General features: G+C 40.6%; 1 protein-coding gene across 10 annotated transcripts in view; it reads right to left on the bottom strand.

The window, feature by feature from the left end:
- Positions 1 to 16,301, bottom strand: part of WNK1 (WNK lysine deficient protein kinase 1) — a 110,696-nt gene that overhangs the window by 34,367 nt on the left and 60,028 nt on the right. For 9 of the 10 annotated variants that reach the window (XM_081878771.1, XM_081878770.1, XM_081878767.1 and 6 more), the window contains exons 5-12: positions 15,795 to 15,883; positions 14,505 to 14,724; positions 12,872 to 13,208; positions 10,018 to 10,205; positions 7,750 to 8,004; positions 5,157 to 6,365; positions 2,567 to 2,644; positions 502 to 645 (exon numbers count right to left, since the gene is read on the bottom strand). In XM_081878771.1, coding sequence (XP_081734897.1) covers positions 502 to 645; positions 2,567 to 2,644; positions 5,157 to 6,365; positions 7,750 to 8,004; positions 10,018 to 10,205; positions 12,872 to 13,208; positions 14,505 to 14,724; positions 15,795 to 15,883 — 2,520 coding nt within the window. The remainder of the gene's footprint in view (positions 1 to 501; positions 646 to 2,566; positions 2,645 to 5,156; positions 6,366 to 7,749; positions 8,005 to 10,017; positions 10,206 to 12,871; positions 13,209 to 14,504; positions 14,725 to 15,794; positions 15,884 to 16,301) is intronic. The other variant, XM_081878768.1, reaches the window with a different exon arrangement.

Genomic DNA, 16,301 nt, shown 5'->3' on the forward strand with positions numbered 1-16,301 from the left:
GGAAACTTAAGCAAAATTGCCACAAACATTTAGTATTCTGGGATTCAAAAGTATATACATCTACAGGACCAATCTGGAGTCACCAAAAGGCCTCTAGGGCAAAGAGTGAAGGAGGGAGATGTGGAGAAAAAAGGAGACTCATCTTGAAGAGCACTCAGTGTTGGGATACTGAGCCACTGCCCTCCTACACTGATTAAAAAACCCCCAAAACTATGCACACACACATGCACTCTCAAACAACACACAGGTTTTCTAACTTTTTCAAAATCAGGCATTGCATTTTAGACCATGACAAAAGTTGATGGGTTAAGTCTTCCCATTTAATACACTGATTTTCCTTATCCTAATACTTTCATTGTACTCCTCCAGACAACACATTTCCAACTAGATATATATATATATATACACCCTGTTTTGTCACATAAATGAAGGGGGCTTAGCTGCAAACAATTCAGGTAGTCCAGACAGAAGCCTTCCAGGAGCTAGCAAGTTGTAGTTTACCTGTGTCCCAGCTGCTACCTGAGGCACAGACATTATTTGTGCTTGCTGTGTAACTGGCTGCGATGAAGCAGCTCCACTGGAAACTGAAGGCTGCTGAAGTTGGTATTGCCCAGTCTGTTGTGAAGAGGCTGAAGGCTGGGTGCTCTGTCATAGAAGAAAAAACAACAGCAGATTATTTACACTGGACAAAAACACCTTTTATCTGGAAATATTTTGCAGCAGTTGATCTTGTCTTGGGTATATCTGAATTCCTGCTGTGTATGTGTGTATTCTAATGATAATATTTTGTTTTAAGATGTTCAACAGTACTGAAGTAGAGTTAGCACAAACTTCCTGAGAAACAACTGAAAATAAGCACAGCCTACTTAAAGGTCAAGGGACGTGGGTGGTGCTGTGGGTTAAACCACAGAGCCTAGGACTTGCTGATCAGAAGGTCGGCAGTTTGAATCCCTGTGACGGGGTGAGCTCCCGTTGAACGGTCCCTGCTCCTGCCAACCTAGCAGTTTGAAAGCACATCAAGTGCAAGTAGATAAATAGGTACCGCTCCGGTGGGAAGGTAAACGGCATTTCCGTGCGCTACTCTGGTTCACCAGAAGCGACTTAGTCATGCTGGCCACATGACCCGGAAGCTGTACGTCAGCTACCTCGGCCAATAAAGCAAGATGAGCACCACAACCCCAGAGTTGGCCACGACTGGACCTAATGGTCAGGGGTCCCTTTACCTTTACCTTTACTTAAAGGTCGGGGGCGGGGAGGTGACACTATACAAGCATGGGCATGGTGGGAAGGGAATCAACAACTGGCACTCAGACAAAGGTGAAGTTGAGCCTTTCATTGGAACTTGGCTTAAAAAAACAGGAAGCTCAAACCAGAAAACTGTGATTTAAGGCCTTGTGGAAACCCAAACCAAACATGTCTTATAATCTAAGTTCATAGGGAGATCTTGAAACACCATTTCCCAGTTCAAATAACACAGTAAACAGTGTGTTCTGAAGCCAGACATAGGAAGAATTAATAATGATGATGATGATGATGATGATGATGATGATGATGATGATAATAATAATAATAATAATAATAATAATAATAATAATAATAATAATAATGTACCCTGCCCATCTAACTGGCTTGCCCCAGCTCTCTGGACTCTTGGTGGCTTCCAACAGAATATACAGAAACACAATGGAACACCACACAATAAAAGTTTCCTGATACAGGGCTGCCTTCAGGTGTCTACGGAAGGTCGTATATTTATTTATCCGTTTGATATCTGACGGGAGGAAGTTCCACAGGATGGGTGCCACAAGCAAGAAGACCTCACTTCTTGCAGTAAGGGAGCAGCTAGAAGGCCCTCAGAGCTTAGAGGAGATACAGCTCAAGTTCACTGCTTGTTTTTACTCTTTGAAATCATAGTTCACTGGAACCAGGAACATTCTATCTATACCTTGCCAAATACTAATACTAGAAAAGTTAGCATGCAGAGCAAAGCTTTTTGAGAAAGGTTACATAGGAACACCACATGAAATTGTCTCATGCAAGATGAAAGCTAACTGTTAAATGACACTGATTTCTACAGTTAATTATTTTCAACACATTAACAAACTTTCACCAAATATTATTTTGGGCACATTTATGGGGAAAACATACAGAATAAATCAAGCTAAGTCAAAGGAATGATAATCACCTATAACTTGTAAGCAGAAAAGTAAAATTTTAAAAATATAAATCTTAAACAAATTCCACAGCAAATCCTCAAAGGAATCAGAAAAAAATGTACAAAATTCACTTTAGTATATGTTAACTTAACAATGACCCACCTTTCCTACCTAGAAACAAGGTAGCTGACTTCTTGTCCTCTAGATGTTGTTGAACTACAACTCCCATCTTCTCTGACCATTGCCTGTATTTGCTCATGGTGATGGGAGCTGGAGTCCAGCATCAACTGGAGAGCCATAGAGTAGTCCAACCTGCTACCGAGTCAAACACTGAAAGCACTACAAAAAAATAACTGCACTGAATATCCTCAACCTACAAAAATATTTGAAAAACAGTTGCTCATCATTACCTGTTGACTTGGCTGCATTAGCTGGGATGATGTGCCAACTGATGAAGCATTTGAGGATGGCTGCCCTTTCATCTGCGCCTAAAGGAAAAAGACAGAGAATCAGATTCTTTGCCAACTTCTATACTGAAATAAGCACCTGAACAACACTGGCCTGTAGTTAAACATCCCCAGTGAATTAGAACAGCATTCAATATGGACGCTTCAAACAAAGTACTGTCATTGCAATGCATTGTTTTACAATGCATTCTTTTTGTAGCATCTAATACAAGTTGCAAGTCTAAGTTCTGCATGATGCATTTCTACAATGCAAATCTCATCCTCCTGCAGTTTGTCAAAGATCTGCATCAGGCTACGCTAGCACAAGAGGAAACAATGAGCTGTAGTTTGGTTTAGCTCCATGAAACATCTGCATTTACAAACAATATGTAATCTAGGCCAATATTAATTCATCTTAATAAGCATCATAACTAAGACTTGTCCTGGAATTTTGATTTCCAGCTAATAACTTCCAGTTTTAATAAGTAAGCAAGGCACAATAATCATGAATGGATGTAAAGAAAAGAAAAGCCAACAACCCAAACTGGAATGGCAATGATCATTTTTGAAAAATACATTTGCAGCATACTGAAATGTATACCACATTCTGGGCTTTATCTCAGTATATAATGGAAAATTGTATTTACAAAGTGGAAAAATCAGAGCTAAAGCTTGTAATGTTGCAGTGACAAGGTTGAATAAGGTATACAATATTTGGACAATTACACAAAGAATTTGAAAGAAAAAAGGTAGCCGAGGGGTTCATTTAGCCAAGTCAAACCTATAAGAACGTATGGTGTCAGATTGTTATCAAACAAGCATGTTCTATATACGCTGGTAGTATGGTGGAAACATGGGACAGAGCTGTGGGGTCATTTTGAGAGGTGGGAGAAAATACTATTCACTTAGCTTGTGAGGTTCATCCTGTAAGTTTTGGATCTGAATTAAGTGCTTCTGTGGAATCTATTTAGCCTGTTTATGTTCAAGTTTCACCACAGAAACATTTCTCAACTTCTGCTGATTTCTCCAAGGAAATCCACAAAGGAACTTGTAAATACAGCATTCCCGTGTCTCAGTAATAAAAACTGTTCGCCCCCCCACAAAAAATGTGACTACTGTTCCTAAAAAAGACTACTAGGACCCAGAAAAAGCAACAAGTTACAAGTCACCAATATAAAGTGAGTAAAGGAATAAAACTTCCACATCACTAGTTTCACTACTGTTACTGTTACTGAAATGCTGCTATCAGTAAAAAGTGAGGTTTTGTTTTCAGAAAAAAACATTTACTTCTAAGACACTAAATACTTGCATGGTGCTTTACTAAAACACTGGACATACATTATCTCATGAAACCTGTAAAGAAGGTCAGCTTATTGTCCTCATATTGACAATCGAGGGCTGAAGGCAACAGTTTACAAGTGAGGCAAGACTGATGGATTTAGATATGTCAAACTCTAGAAGAAAACAAGCCACCGTTTGTAAGTCAACCACCACTATAGCTTCACCTTGTGGTCTGCTCTGGAGAGGTTGGATATTCAAGCAAACCATGCTTTGGCTAAACAAGCCATGGCTTAGCATAATGTATGAACCAGGCTATTGCAGTTTTATGACTGCAGAATAGTCCTTCTTCAATGCTACACCAAGTTTTCCCAGGGAGTTGTAAATAGAGTAATAAAGTCTTCCTTGGAGCACACTATCATTGTCTCTGTCCTTGTCTCTGTCCTACAAATCAAACAGGTTTGTGCATTTTTGCAATGCTTTGAAGACTCACAAAATCTATTTCATAGACCACACCAACTGGTCAGCCAATAATTTTGCTGGACAGTCCCCTTACCTATTTATGGTGAGGACAGAATAAGCCAAACTCTCACACCTTCCTGCTATTACTGCTTATGAATACCCCTCTATGGTTGGCAGTTAGAAAACACACATCACGCAGGAGGGTGGTTTGACCTAGAGATTGACACTTGTTGACCTCTGCAACAATAAGACAGAAAAACCTCCAACTCTAATCAGTTCTGTACAACACAGTGTCTCTAACCTACAATAAGACCAAGAAAGTGCATGTGTTAAGAAAGGATGGCACTACTTGGCACAGTATGAATGTAGAGTGGTACTGCTTTGGTTTGTGTTTAAAGAACGGTTATTACTTCATCCAGTCTAGTACATCTTCAGGCTGTGAAACAGTCTGTGTTTCTCTTACCTGAGCATCCAAGTGAGCATCAGATAAGTAAAAAATAATTTTTTTCAACATTGTTAAATGACCAGCACTTGTTACCATATTAAACAGGCTCACACGACAAGGTTTTGACAACCATCAATACATATGACATATACTGATCACAATGAGGGCTGACCTAGTAAGCTAGGACCACAGAAGCTTCAACAACCACACCATACTGTTCTAATCTCAAATACTGCAGTAATTTGCAGGGATGTGAGGAGATTAAGGAAAGGTCGAAACAGGATAAGGAATACAAGGAGTTTTGCACTATGAAGTTGCGCGGGGGGGTTACGAAAAACGAAGTAATTTGGAAACATTTGTTCCTGTAACCTGAGGATAGAGTGTAGATGGTCCTGATGAAGCCAGTGCCGAGAAAGCCTGTTGAGATGAAGTTCCCTGTGGGAAGTGGAAGATGATCTGTGAATCCTGAAATGCCTTCTGAGTCAGCTGGGCAGCAGGCAGAGGCAAGCCTGAACCATACGATGCAGATACCCCAGTGGGAGGAGGAGAAAGAAAGTCACCAGTGTCTGAGGAAGTCAACTGTGATGAATCACTGGAGTATCCTGGGCTACCTTCTGGCCAGCTCTGTAAGACAGAACTGCCTCTAGGCACCATGAACTCGGAACCTAGGTAGCTGCACTGCTCTTCCGTTACAGGCTGAAGACGACCAGGCTGTACGGTTGTCTGAGGGGACTCCTCCTGGTTAAAATCTGTGGAGCCTCGACGATTTCTATAAATGCGCTGTGAGAGGACAGCACCGTCTCCTGCAGTTGCACTGGGTGCTTGAACATGGAACTCAAACACACAACTTGCTCGACCGTCCCCACTGTGAGTGAGTATGGCAGGTGCAGAATGTGGAACAAATACTGGGTGAAAATTCATTTGTGTGGCATCTGCACTCAGTGGTGCTGACATACTAGACAATGGTGATGGTGGATTCATTCCAGAATCCAGTCTCAAGTTCTGAATTTGTCTTGCCAGAAATGGCTGCCCAGTTTGATATTCAAAAGTAGAACTCTGCGGGGGGCCGCCTTGCAAATTTCTCTGTTCAGGAGCCTGCTGTAAGTGTTGCTCAGTCCCCTGGGGATTCTGGGGCACTGTATCATAGTGTTCTGGCAACTGGGACTGGTAGTGCATGCCCACTAAATACATTGATTCTTGAGTCAACATGCTTGTAGCATCCTTTGAAGGCGCTTGTCCAGATCTGTAATCACTCAACCCTTGAGCCGAGTCAAAACCAGGGTTAGCCTGCATATGCTCCCCAGCTGTGCTGCTCACTGTCACCAGTCCCTCTGGTGTCCAAGTGGCTGGACTACCAACAGGGAGAACAAAACTCTGACCAGTCTTGAGCAAGGGCTGGAAGTGGCAGGTTTGGGCTTCAAGGATGGAAGTGCTCTTGCGTCGCTGAGAAATGGCCACCCGTGAAGGGCAGATGGGTGGTGGCGAGAAAGACACTGGCCGTTCATGAACGGTTGGAAAAAATACTTGGGAATCTGGGAACGTTGGGGTTCCCCCACACGGATGCACCATGGATTGAGGCTGTATTGACATGAACAAGACAAGTAATTCACACGTTATAGAAGCATATTAGCATGTTCAGCTCAATAGGCAGCTCTCTTTAGTAACCTTATAGAATGGCTACGCCTAGTTCATGGTCAACACGTAAAATGCTTTGAAGGGTTATACATATCCATTAAATACATCCTTGGCAGATATCAGTGTCTATATGAGTATTTGCTTTTGTTAGAAGCTGCTTTTCCACCCATCTCCTTCTGTCAATATAAAAAACTTTGGACAACTTTCCTTAATGAAAATGGTTATTTCTCAACACATCCTTTATTTCCTATCAAAATTAGTTGCCTTTCAAGGAAAAGATTCTGTTGTGAATCTGGGGGGAAACAAAAAAATTAACTTCTTCAGAAACTCACTGTCCTTTCAAACGTGTACCATCAATTAAGTGTTGAACATTTTAGTGCATCACCAAGGAGATTTCTAATCTCCTAATTCATGCACAAAAGATTGTAGCAAATATCAATGGGATCAATTATAGCACTCCTGTATAAAGCTTATATGCCACTTCACCCTTATATGCCACTTACTATTTATCTCTCTCTCCCACTGCACCAAAGTTTTGATTTATATTCTGGAAAAGCAGGAGCAAACTCTTATATGACACAATTAACAGTACAGAGTGAGGATTAGTCCTACACCCTCTGTGAATAGAAGGCAATGTGTTTTTCTGTTCTGTAGAAAGTGATTCTATCTTCCTCTCCTGCTCTAATGACTTATCACTTCAATCAAAGCAAGAATAAATTAATAGGAAATCAATTATCCCCAAGTGGAAGCAGTGACCGTCACATTAGTTTTGGCATCAGTTCTGGAAGTAAGAACAAGGAACGGAGAAATGTAGTATACAAGGAAGCAGCACAGGACAAAAATTAAGAGCAGAACAGAAGAACTAGGCTTCTAGCAATTTGCGTCTTTGATTTATACTGCCTGCTCACCAGAACCTTTTCTCCATAATGGTCAGAGCTGGAAACTTTCCCCCCTGTTAAATGGCAGCAAGCATTCACAGATGCCCCATGATGGTTTTCAATGGCACTGGCATGGTTCTAGCCAGCTACATATACATATGATTTGAAGAATTATTAACTGTAACCCCAAAATCAAAGTGTATAAATCAGATCAGAACTAATCCATATAATTTGCAGATTTCATTTAAACTGCATGCTGCACTTCAGCTTTTCCCTGAAACTTCAGGCACATTAACTCTTAGGTTTTGGAGGAGGAGGAAGAATCAACTTTCCAGAAGCACAGGATAACACAGTCCCCATTTTGTCTCTTATCTAATTTGAAGAATGTCGCCAGGATGTATTTAGTGGTGACTTATCTGCAATGTGCCAGGAGGCATACAGTGACATACAGGGTGGAGAAAGAGGGAAGGCAGGCTGGAACGCCGCTTGCTGCGTGGAGAGGCGGTGTGCATGGGCAGGACATTCTCCAAGGCTTTGGAAAGCTTTTCACCAAAAGTTTCCTCAGGGGCAGTCCGAAGGTAAGAAGGAGAAAGAGGTGCACATAACACTGATGGTGGAGTAGAAGGAGCACTGGGAGGGATTTGGGACAGCGGAGGGAAAGAAAGAGGGGAAGGACAAACCGACATGCTACAGCCACGTTGAGGCTAAGGAAGGAAACAAAAAGAAGTGAACACAAACCACATGGCTAATGAGCTAGAACTAAGGGAGACACATTCATGACAAAGGGCCAATGCTGATCAGAACAAACAGGGTATGAAGGAACTTGACAGTGACATCATGTACAATAAAGAGGATTATAAGCACCTCAGAGGACTGCAGGTTCTATTTTGACTGTCAAATTCCATTACTTCTGTCAAATAGTTTATATATATGCAGGAAGTAGACATATGTTCTCGTCACCCTGGTTCCATAAAAAATGTGTTTAAGCTGTTCCCAGCACCGATACATTTCCTAACTGAAAGCCTCTAGAAGTCTAAAGGGAATGAACATTGGTTTGAACATTGGTTTGAAATTGGCAACTTGGTGTGTGCAAAGATGTTTTTCTTCTTTCCAAATTTAGTGTAACTGTCTTCAAGTATTTTTGCTGACACCAGATTTCATTCTAAAGTGAACTGGCTTCCTAAATACAGGATTTGACTGGCCACCTTAAGTTATTTATTCAGTCAAGGACTGCAAGACAACAGGAATCAACCATAGCATAAACTGTGGAACAAGGCAATACTTTAATTGTGACAGCTGTCTTAAAATTAGAATTAGGCCATCTTCCAGGAGAGGAGTTTATTAGAGAAGATAGTTGCTGCAATCTGCCTATACCCCAGAGGTCATTGGTTTATTTTTCTCATTGTAAACAAATTATCACCTAAATTACTGCTTTAAAATGTAATAGTTCCTCCAGCAGCCAGATCGTCATCCCCCCCAAACATGCTTCTGTATTTTTCCCCCAGAGCTTCTTGGGGAAAACCAAAATGATCGGTCTTTTTTGAAGTCTTCTTCCCAATGAAACTGCACTGACACCTGAAACTTCCAGAAGAGTCTGCATGGAAGTTTTTCTGGAAGTCTTCAATTCATCATCCAAACCTGGTCTGCTCAGAAGAACTGTTAGTGTATTCCCCTGGTGTTAGCCATGATTATTCAACCTTGAAGCAAGGCATGTGAAGATTGCTTAATGGGTTATTGATCCAAGGCATGTCCTTGAACTGCAGCAATGGAACTCAACTCAAATAAACTTTCAAAAAAGTATTAAAAGTTGTGATTGATCATGTGTTTAAAAGGGCACAAAACTTCATATGTGCATTTGAACAGAATGGAAAGATGCTCTGTTTGTAAAAACTGGCAAGAATTTTCCTCCAATGAGGAATTATCTTCTACGATAGCTCTTGCCAATGTAATTTACAGAAATATATCATCATAATAACAGAGATAACCAAACCAGAAAGGCTGCATCCTCTAGATATAGGTAAATTACTTGAGGAACAGTTACTTTTTTTTTGGCCTTTACACAAGCAGCAAGGTTTGTAAAAAGATCTGAGTAAAAGAGTTTTTCTAGAAGACCCCCAAGGTCAGCTCTGAAAACATACCAGAAAAGGGTACCAAATAAAGGGTAACACAAATGAACGCATGAAGTGGGAAAGGTAATTGTGCCCATGAGCAATTCAATGCAAGCTATAAATAAATGGCAAAACAGAAGTGGGATCATTTAAAACTGCAGTGTCCGCATGCAGCATTCTATAATGGTTAGGAATCCTTACCTTCTGTGGCTGTAATTAAAATCTTGCACAATATGTTCTCTTAATACACTCAGCTGTTTCATAAAGCTCATCATAACTTTTCAATTATAAACTTCCTCACACACTAAGCATTGCAGGCTAAATAGAATTTCATATACCTCTATAGGCAAAATCAGCAAGTGAAAGGGAATTTTATTGCTGCTTCCACCCCAAGTTTTGCTGCCTTTATACCTTTCTATGAGATACCCTCTCTCTCGCCTGGAGAACTATCAGAGAAAGGATTTTTACTTTGTTGTGTATGTTGTTTTACCCACACAAAATATATCTGAACTTCCATTCAAACCTCAGACTACAAGTTTTTTTAAAAGCCTACACAAATAAAGGAATTCCAAGCAAGTATTCCCTCTACTACTTTGGCTTTGGCCTTACCACTCCAGACGTCTGATATCCTCCCGGTTGTTGTGATTGTGGCTGGCCAATAGGAGCTGCATATCCTGGGGGTTGAACTGTTGGGATAGACTGTTCGTGCTGGGAACCATAAGAAGCTGTCTGTTGGCTGCTCACACATGATTCGGTAAAGACAGATGATCCTTGTCCACTATCAACGGTGCCATCAGCTGTAAAGACCATAAAGAAGTGGGTTTTAAATTGCTCATGAACTCATGCTGAGTCAAAGTTCCAGAACTGCTTGTGAATTCATTTAAATTTATACAAAATTAAGGTAGAGACAGCAGCACTCAGCAGCACTAGTACATGCCTCCTACTTCCCCCAAATCCTACAACACAAAATCACAGAAACTGTGCTCAGATTGAGTATGTTAGCAAGGATAATGGCAGTAACGAAGTTGTGCCTCAGGAAGGCAGCAGGGACAGGTACAAGAAACCTGAAGCCCTAACTCCTGTCCATAACACCTTTTATTTCCACAGTACAGAGATAATGCTGATTGCATTTTAGTCCCAAAATGGCAACAAATCTGTTCTTGTTAAAAGTGAAGAGATTATCAAGAAGTCCAGATTCAATGCTTCACAACATAGAATGTTATGGCCATATTGTGACATTGGCTGAACATACCAATGTCCATCTCTATGAACATGCCCTTGGCATCCATCCATAGACTGGAATACAACACGGTTGAAACATTTGGCTTTTAGGGACCAAAATACAGATAGGAGAGGAATCAAAAGAACATATTGCGTCTCTGAAGATTTTACAGCCCATAGATGTTATGATCTGCTGATATGCAATGAGCTCCCATTAAGGACCAATTTGTACAGGGTCAACATGAGTTTTTTTCTCGACACCACATTTCCTCCTATACCATTTCTTAAATCTCATGAGACATCCCAAAGGACCATCCTATTCTTCCACATTATGTGCCAAATAGCAGACTGCCTCTGTTTTCAGAAAGGCCCATATCTTCATAGCCATTATCATTTCAAAGTTCAGCTGGTCTTACAAGGCAGTGGTGCTCCTGACCTCAAATATCCTTTCAATAGCCAATGTGCAATGTACAATGAGCAATGAACAGTAGCTGGTCCATATACATCTACAGTAGCTCTTGCGTCTTCCTTGGATGATCTATTGACTCAGAGAAGATTTGTGTTCAATCAGGGTTGTGCGTGATTCTGCTAACGTACAGTAGGATGTATCCCGGCAGTGAGAATACTGGATAGGTGGCTGCAGAGCTGCCAGTTGTTCATTTAGTGTGTCTGTTATGGATTTCTACCAAGTCACTTGCCTCTCTAGGACAGTGGCATGGCTCTCTTGAATTCAGCATCAGAAGAGCACATTGATGTGACCACTGTTTGGTAGAGTCCCTTAAACTCCCCTTCCTCATATGCCTCTGCAATTAACTTTTATTTGTGATTCGTGTAGGGATCTTCAGTATTTCCCTGGTGGCCTTAACATAATCCTTTTCAAGCTGTACCATGTTTATTTATTGACCCAAGTCCCTTTGTCTGGCCCTTTGTCTTATGTTCAATGGTACTTCTCCCCATAGCTTTCCAACAGGCATCACATAGTCTCAGGCTTGGCTCTTCAACTATGCCTGAACATAGTAATGGCACATGATGGAAGGGTGGTGTGGCAGTGGTGTTTTTCTGATGGCAGCAATGTGAACTTGCTACAATAGTCCAGCAAGGTTAGAGGATCTCTAAGTTGGTTGCAGCAGTCCCACAGGTCAGCATGCATGCCAGCATCACCAACCCAGAGCTCTTCTGTCTTCACTGCCACTTTACCCTATCCCACCCCACCAAGCACAATGCCACCATGAGGGCACCACTGTGGCCTGAAACACCATCACTACCCATGTTAGTCCCACAACACTTGAATTTCCTGTACTTTCCCCTCCTCCTGAATGAGAGTTTCTGTTCTGAAGGAGAAGAAAGAGGGAAGACAGGACATGGAACATAAACCTGATGGGCAGGTTAGGGTGCAATAGGGCTGATGCTTGCATGGCTAAGTCAAGGTTCTCTGCTTGTAGATAAAGCTCCAGATAGCAGCCACTCTCATTCTGGCTTTTTTTAGTCAGGAGAGCTGTCTTCAAAGCCATCGAAAGTGGAAATCAGGCTGCAGCAAAACCATGGCCAAGTCATCAGCACCCTCACCTTCATTATACAATTCTTCCAAGAACAGTACCTTCAGGTCAAGATCAACATCAGCCACCTATGGGAGCTGGAATGAAAGTCTGCTCAAAATCTGGAGCTACATCAGGATCCTCATTCTGTACCCGGGTTTAAACTCTTTGTATACTGCTGTTGTGATAGTTGCATCCTGCTGATTCACAAGACACAGATCTACAAGGACTCTCAAGCTTCAGTGTTTGGAGTAAACACTGTTAGTGGACCAGTCACACATCTACACAAAGTCAGTCCAAGGTACATTTAGTCTGCAGGCAAAGTGATGAATGCTGTGTGTGTGTGTATGTGACTTCACTTCCCATTCTGAGCAAAAGAAAATTTCTCCCAGGGAAGGGGGGTTGCATCTGTTGCAAGGGCAGCTTGGGTTGGGGAACTGTCTGCATCAGCCTCAGTGCAAGTATGCTTCTTAAAGGTGGTCTTGCTTGTTCAGATGTTCAAGGAGCAGCTGATATGATGAGGTCTACCAAGAGAGCAGTGGAGCCATCTATCTTAACCACTTACGTTTATCTAAATCATAAATGCCTGTGGATGACCCAGGAGGATGGTGACTAGTTTATTGTATAGTGACATGTTTCAGTCACACCGGGCTTTATGTATTGACTTAACTGTCCAAAAATACAGGTCAGAAGATGCATGTACTTACACAATACAGAAATGCTAGGTTGGTGATACTGCAGCTGTTGATGTTGATCGGCTTCTGGCTCCTCGGGCTCTACTTGTGTGGAAACCGAAGCTGAAGCAGCAGGGATGGGAGTGACACCAGTGGCAGGTGCAGCATGTTTAGTTCCTTGCTGGGTAGTGCCCGCTTGTAACTGCTGCTCTGTCTGCTGTTTCTGACTGACTTCTTCTTGCTTTCTTTTTTCCTGTTCTTCTCTCACCAACTGACGCTGCTCCCTCTTTCGCTTGATCAAGGACACTCTATCCTTTATAGCTTTGGCCATTGTCTTGTGATCCCCTTCACAGACATACCCAGACTCAACCTGAAAAGTGGATGATTCATGCCATCAGATAAACAATGATAAAGCAAAATAAAAGTTTCTATAATTATACATCAAAGGCGCCAAGATGGTTAGCTTTCCAATGCTGCAGCATTTCCAGCTAATACATGTTGCAGTAGTTAAACTATTGCAAGCTCATGCATGTCTTCTGAAAGAGCACTATTGGGAAAAAGTCAAGGCAAAAAGATTATAAGATCCTATCATAAACCAAATAATATCTTCACATGAAGTAATGGATAGCACATATACTACTAAGTGCATCTGCCTTCCCATTTATATGGCAGTCAGTGCAATCACCTTGAAAGGAAAAGATGGATACAGTGTCTTCTACCCCAGCTGCAAGGTCAAAGCAGCTGCATCAACCTTCTGTTCAGAAGTACTCAACCGTTAGTTTGGAATTGGCTAAGGAATGAGACCTAGCAACATTTGCACCCTTCTAATTTATTGGAGAGAAGCTTGTTGCAAAAACTGATTCTGGTGGTGTTTTATGCCTTGGAGGGTAGAAATGTAAGTACTGTATCCAGCTTAAAATTATAATGGCAAGTGAGCAGATAGACAGATGTGTTTCTCTATGTGGTAAAAGTGCCCTAAAGTATATAACTTTTTGAAAGAAGTGTTAAAATATCATTGAACTGACAGCTGGATGGTAGTAGTTAATCCCCCAAATTAACCCTTCTGGGAAATCATAAAGGCAAGTTTCAACAAATGCCCACTGCATCTACATAATCTAGAGCAGGGGTAGCCAATGATGTGCCCCCAGGTGCTGCTGGACTACAACTACCATCATCCCTGATGCAAGGATTTTTGGAAGTTTTATGTTCAGCAACATCTGAAGAGTATCACATGGGCTACCCATGAAGCAGAGCAACTCTTAAGTGCACTGATTATTCTTTACTTAAGAAAAATATGGGATTCATCCATTATTGAAAATATGTGCATGCAAGGGAACTATTGGGGGAGCAAGGGGAAATGAAAGTCAAAGCTACCTCTGTAGGTATGCTCAAATTAGAAGGGTGGCAGAGTTCAGCCCCTTACATTGTGTGACTGCTTTCCCCAGCTACTGTTTTTCAGACAGCTATGGAATTCTGGCTTGTCTGAGAAAGACATCACAACAAGAAGACACCATTTGTTCCCACTGTATTAAGTTTAATTGGGCTGCACTGGGGTGAGCAAAATCATGAAAGAAAAAAGATCAGCGACAGGGTTCAATTCCATGTCTCTGGAATCTGCCAAAATAGGTGCAGAAGTGGGAATATCTGTCATATCTATATGACATACCATTTCTTGTGCTACATCTTCTGGGACATCTCTCTCCAAGTCGAAAGAAAATTCTATCGCTTCATTATCCTTATATTTGCCCTTAAGTTTTTTAATGTCTTCAATTCGTAACCAGAGCTTGATGGCAATTTTCTCTCCATCATCTTCTTCTGCTAGCTCTACCCGCACACCAGTTTCTTCCTGGAAGAATGCATGATTCAGAAGGTCCTTGATAGCATACCTGATCATAACGGAAAGGAAATAATAAAAGGGGAATAGAAAAGACAAGAGAACGTTATCACATAGTACAATACACAAACAATTCCTCCATTTTCCAATTGGGCTGCCCATATTCCACAGAATATTTAAATCTTGTTCTAAGACAAACTCTATATATCCATGCCATTTCTAAAGGGACTTGCTTTTTTAAAACAATAAGGATGACTGATACTGAATGCTAAATACAATCCATGCACAATTTTTAGCAATCAATCCTTAGTTGCTGATGGAGATTTATATGGTCCTTTTGTCCATAAATTGTTCCATTTATCTTCTTCAATGTTTATATCCCAAATTAATTCCCATCAGTTTTTAAAATGTTTTTGAGGGCAAAATCTTAATAAGGGTTTTGTATAAAAGGAAAATCAATCCCTTAGTCATTATACTATCTTTTATTACTCTCTTTTCATATTCTGTTAGTTTCCCTGTAGCTTCATTTTTATTTCTATATTGGTGAGAAATGGAAAGAACTTACAAAATAAAATTAGGAAGGAAAATCACGGCCAACAGAAAATAGGATCGGAAGATAACAGAACTGAGTGTGAATTAACAAACATACAATAAATAAATATCAAATATTATCTTAACATATGACCATAGTGTGGAGACTTTTGTGTGAACAAAGATGAAACAATTTATTATTTTTCAATATGGAAGAAAGGTTGTTGAAGTTACTGGAGGAAAAGTTGTTACACTGGGCTAGAAAAAAATTATTGTCGACATTTATCAATAATAATAATTGGAGAACCCCTTTTAGATGTTTCGTGTGGAAAGGAAAATTAATGAATTTGAGACATTTGGGTCTGAAGACTGAGAAAGTATCACTTAGCAGAAGGAAGAACAGCTGGATGTTATTGTAGAATGAATACTTCGAATAATCTTTTTATATGGAACTGACAGACAGGGAATCGAAAGTCCTTTTCATTTCTCTTTCTTTATTATTTTTATCTGACTGTTCAAGGAGTACACACCACTGTTATTGTGCACTGTGTAATATCTGAAGTGCCTCATCCAAATGGAATGAATATTTACCTTTCATCTTTGTTTTGACGAATGCATCCCTCAATGATTTCCTTTACTTCAGGAATTGCAACTTTATCAAAGCTTGCTGGTTTGACTCCCTGAAATACAGAAGAATATGTGAGAAAATATGGTAACAAAAATGTCTATTTAAATCTCTAATGAAGTTTAGCATGGCTGGTGACATTCAATCTTATAGAGGCACAATGCTTGTGTCATATGGACAGTTTTATTCTTCACAAGATACGCCACGGTGATTTGATTCATGATTTCTCTCCAATTCAACGATCAAAGCATTAGTTATATTTGAGTGTGGAAAATGTCAGCTTTTAATCAAATGAACTTCCAGACTTAATTATGAAAAAACAACTTTTCTTATTTTACTTGTATTTGTGAAACTATATATTTTAAATGCTACTGCAATCGTAAAAATCCATTTTTAAAGAGGAATGCTGGAAAGAATCCAACAAGCATACACACACACACACACACACACACACACACAAATATATTGCCCTC

This window comes from Podarcis erhardii, assembly GCF_964252035.2.
Source record: "Podarcis erhardii genome assembly, chromosome: 10".
NCBI classification, from domain to species: domain Eukaryota; kingdom Metazoa; phylum Chordata; class Lepidosauria; order Squamata; family Lacertidae; genus Podarcis; species Podarcis erhardii.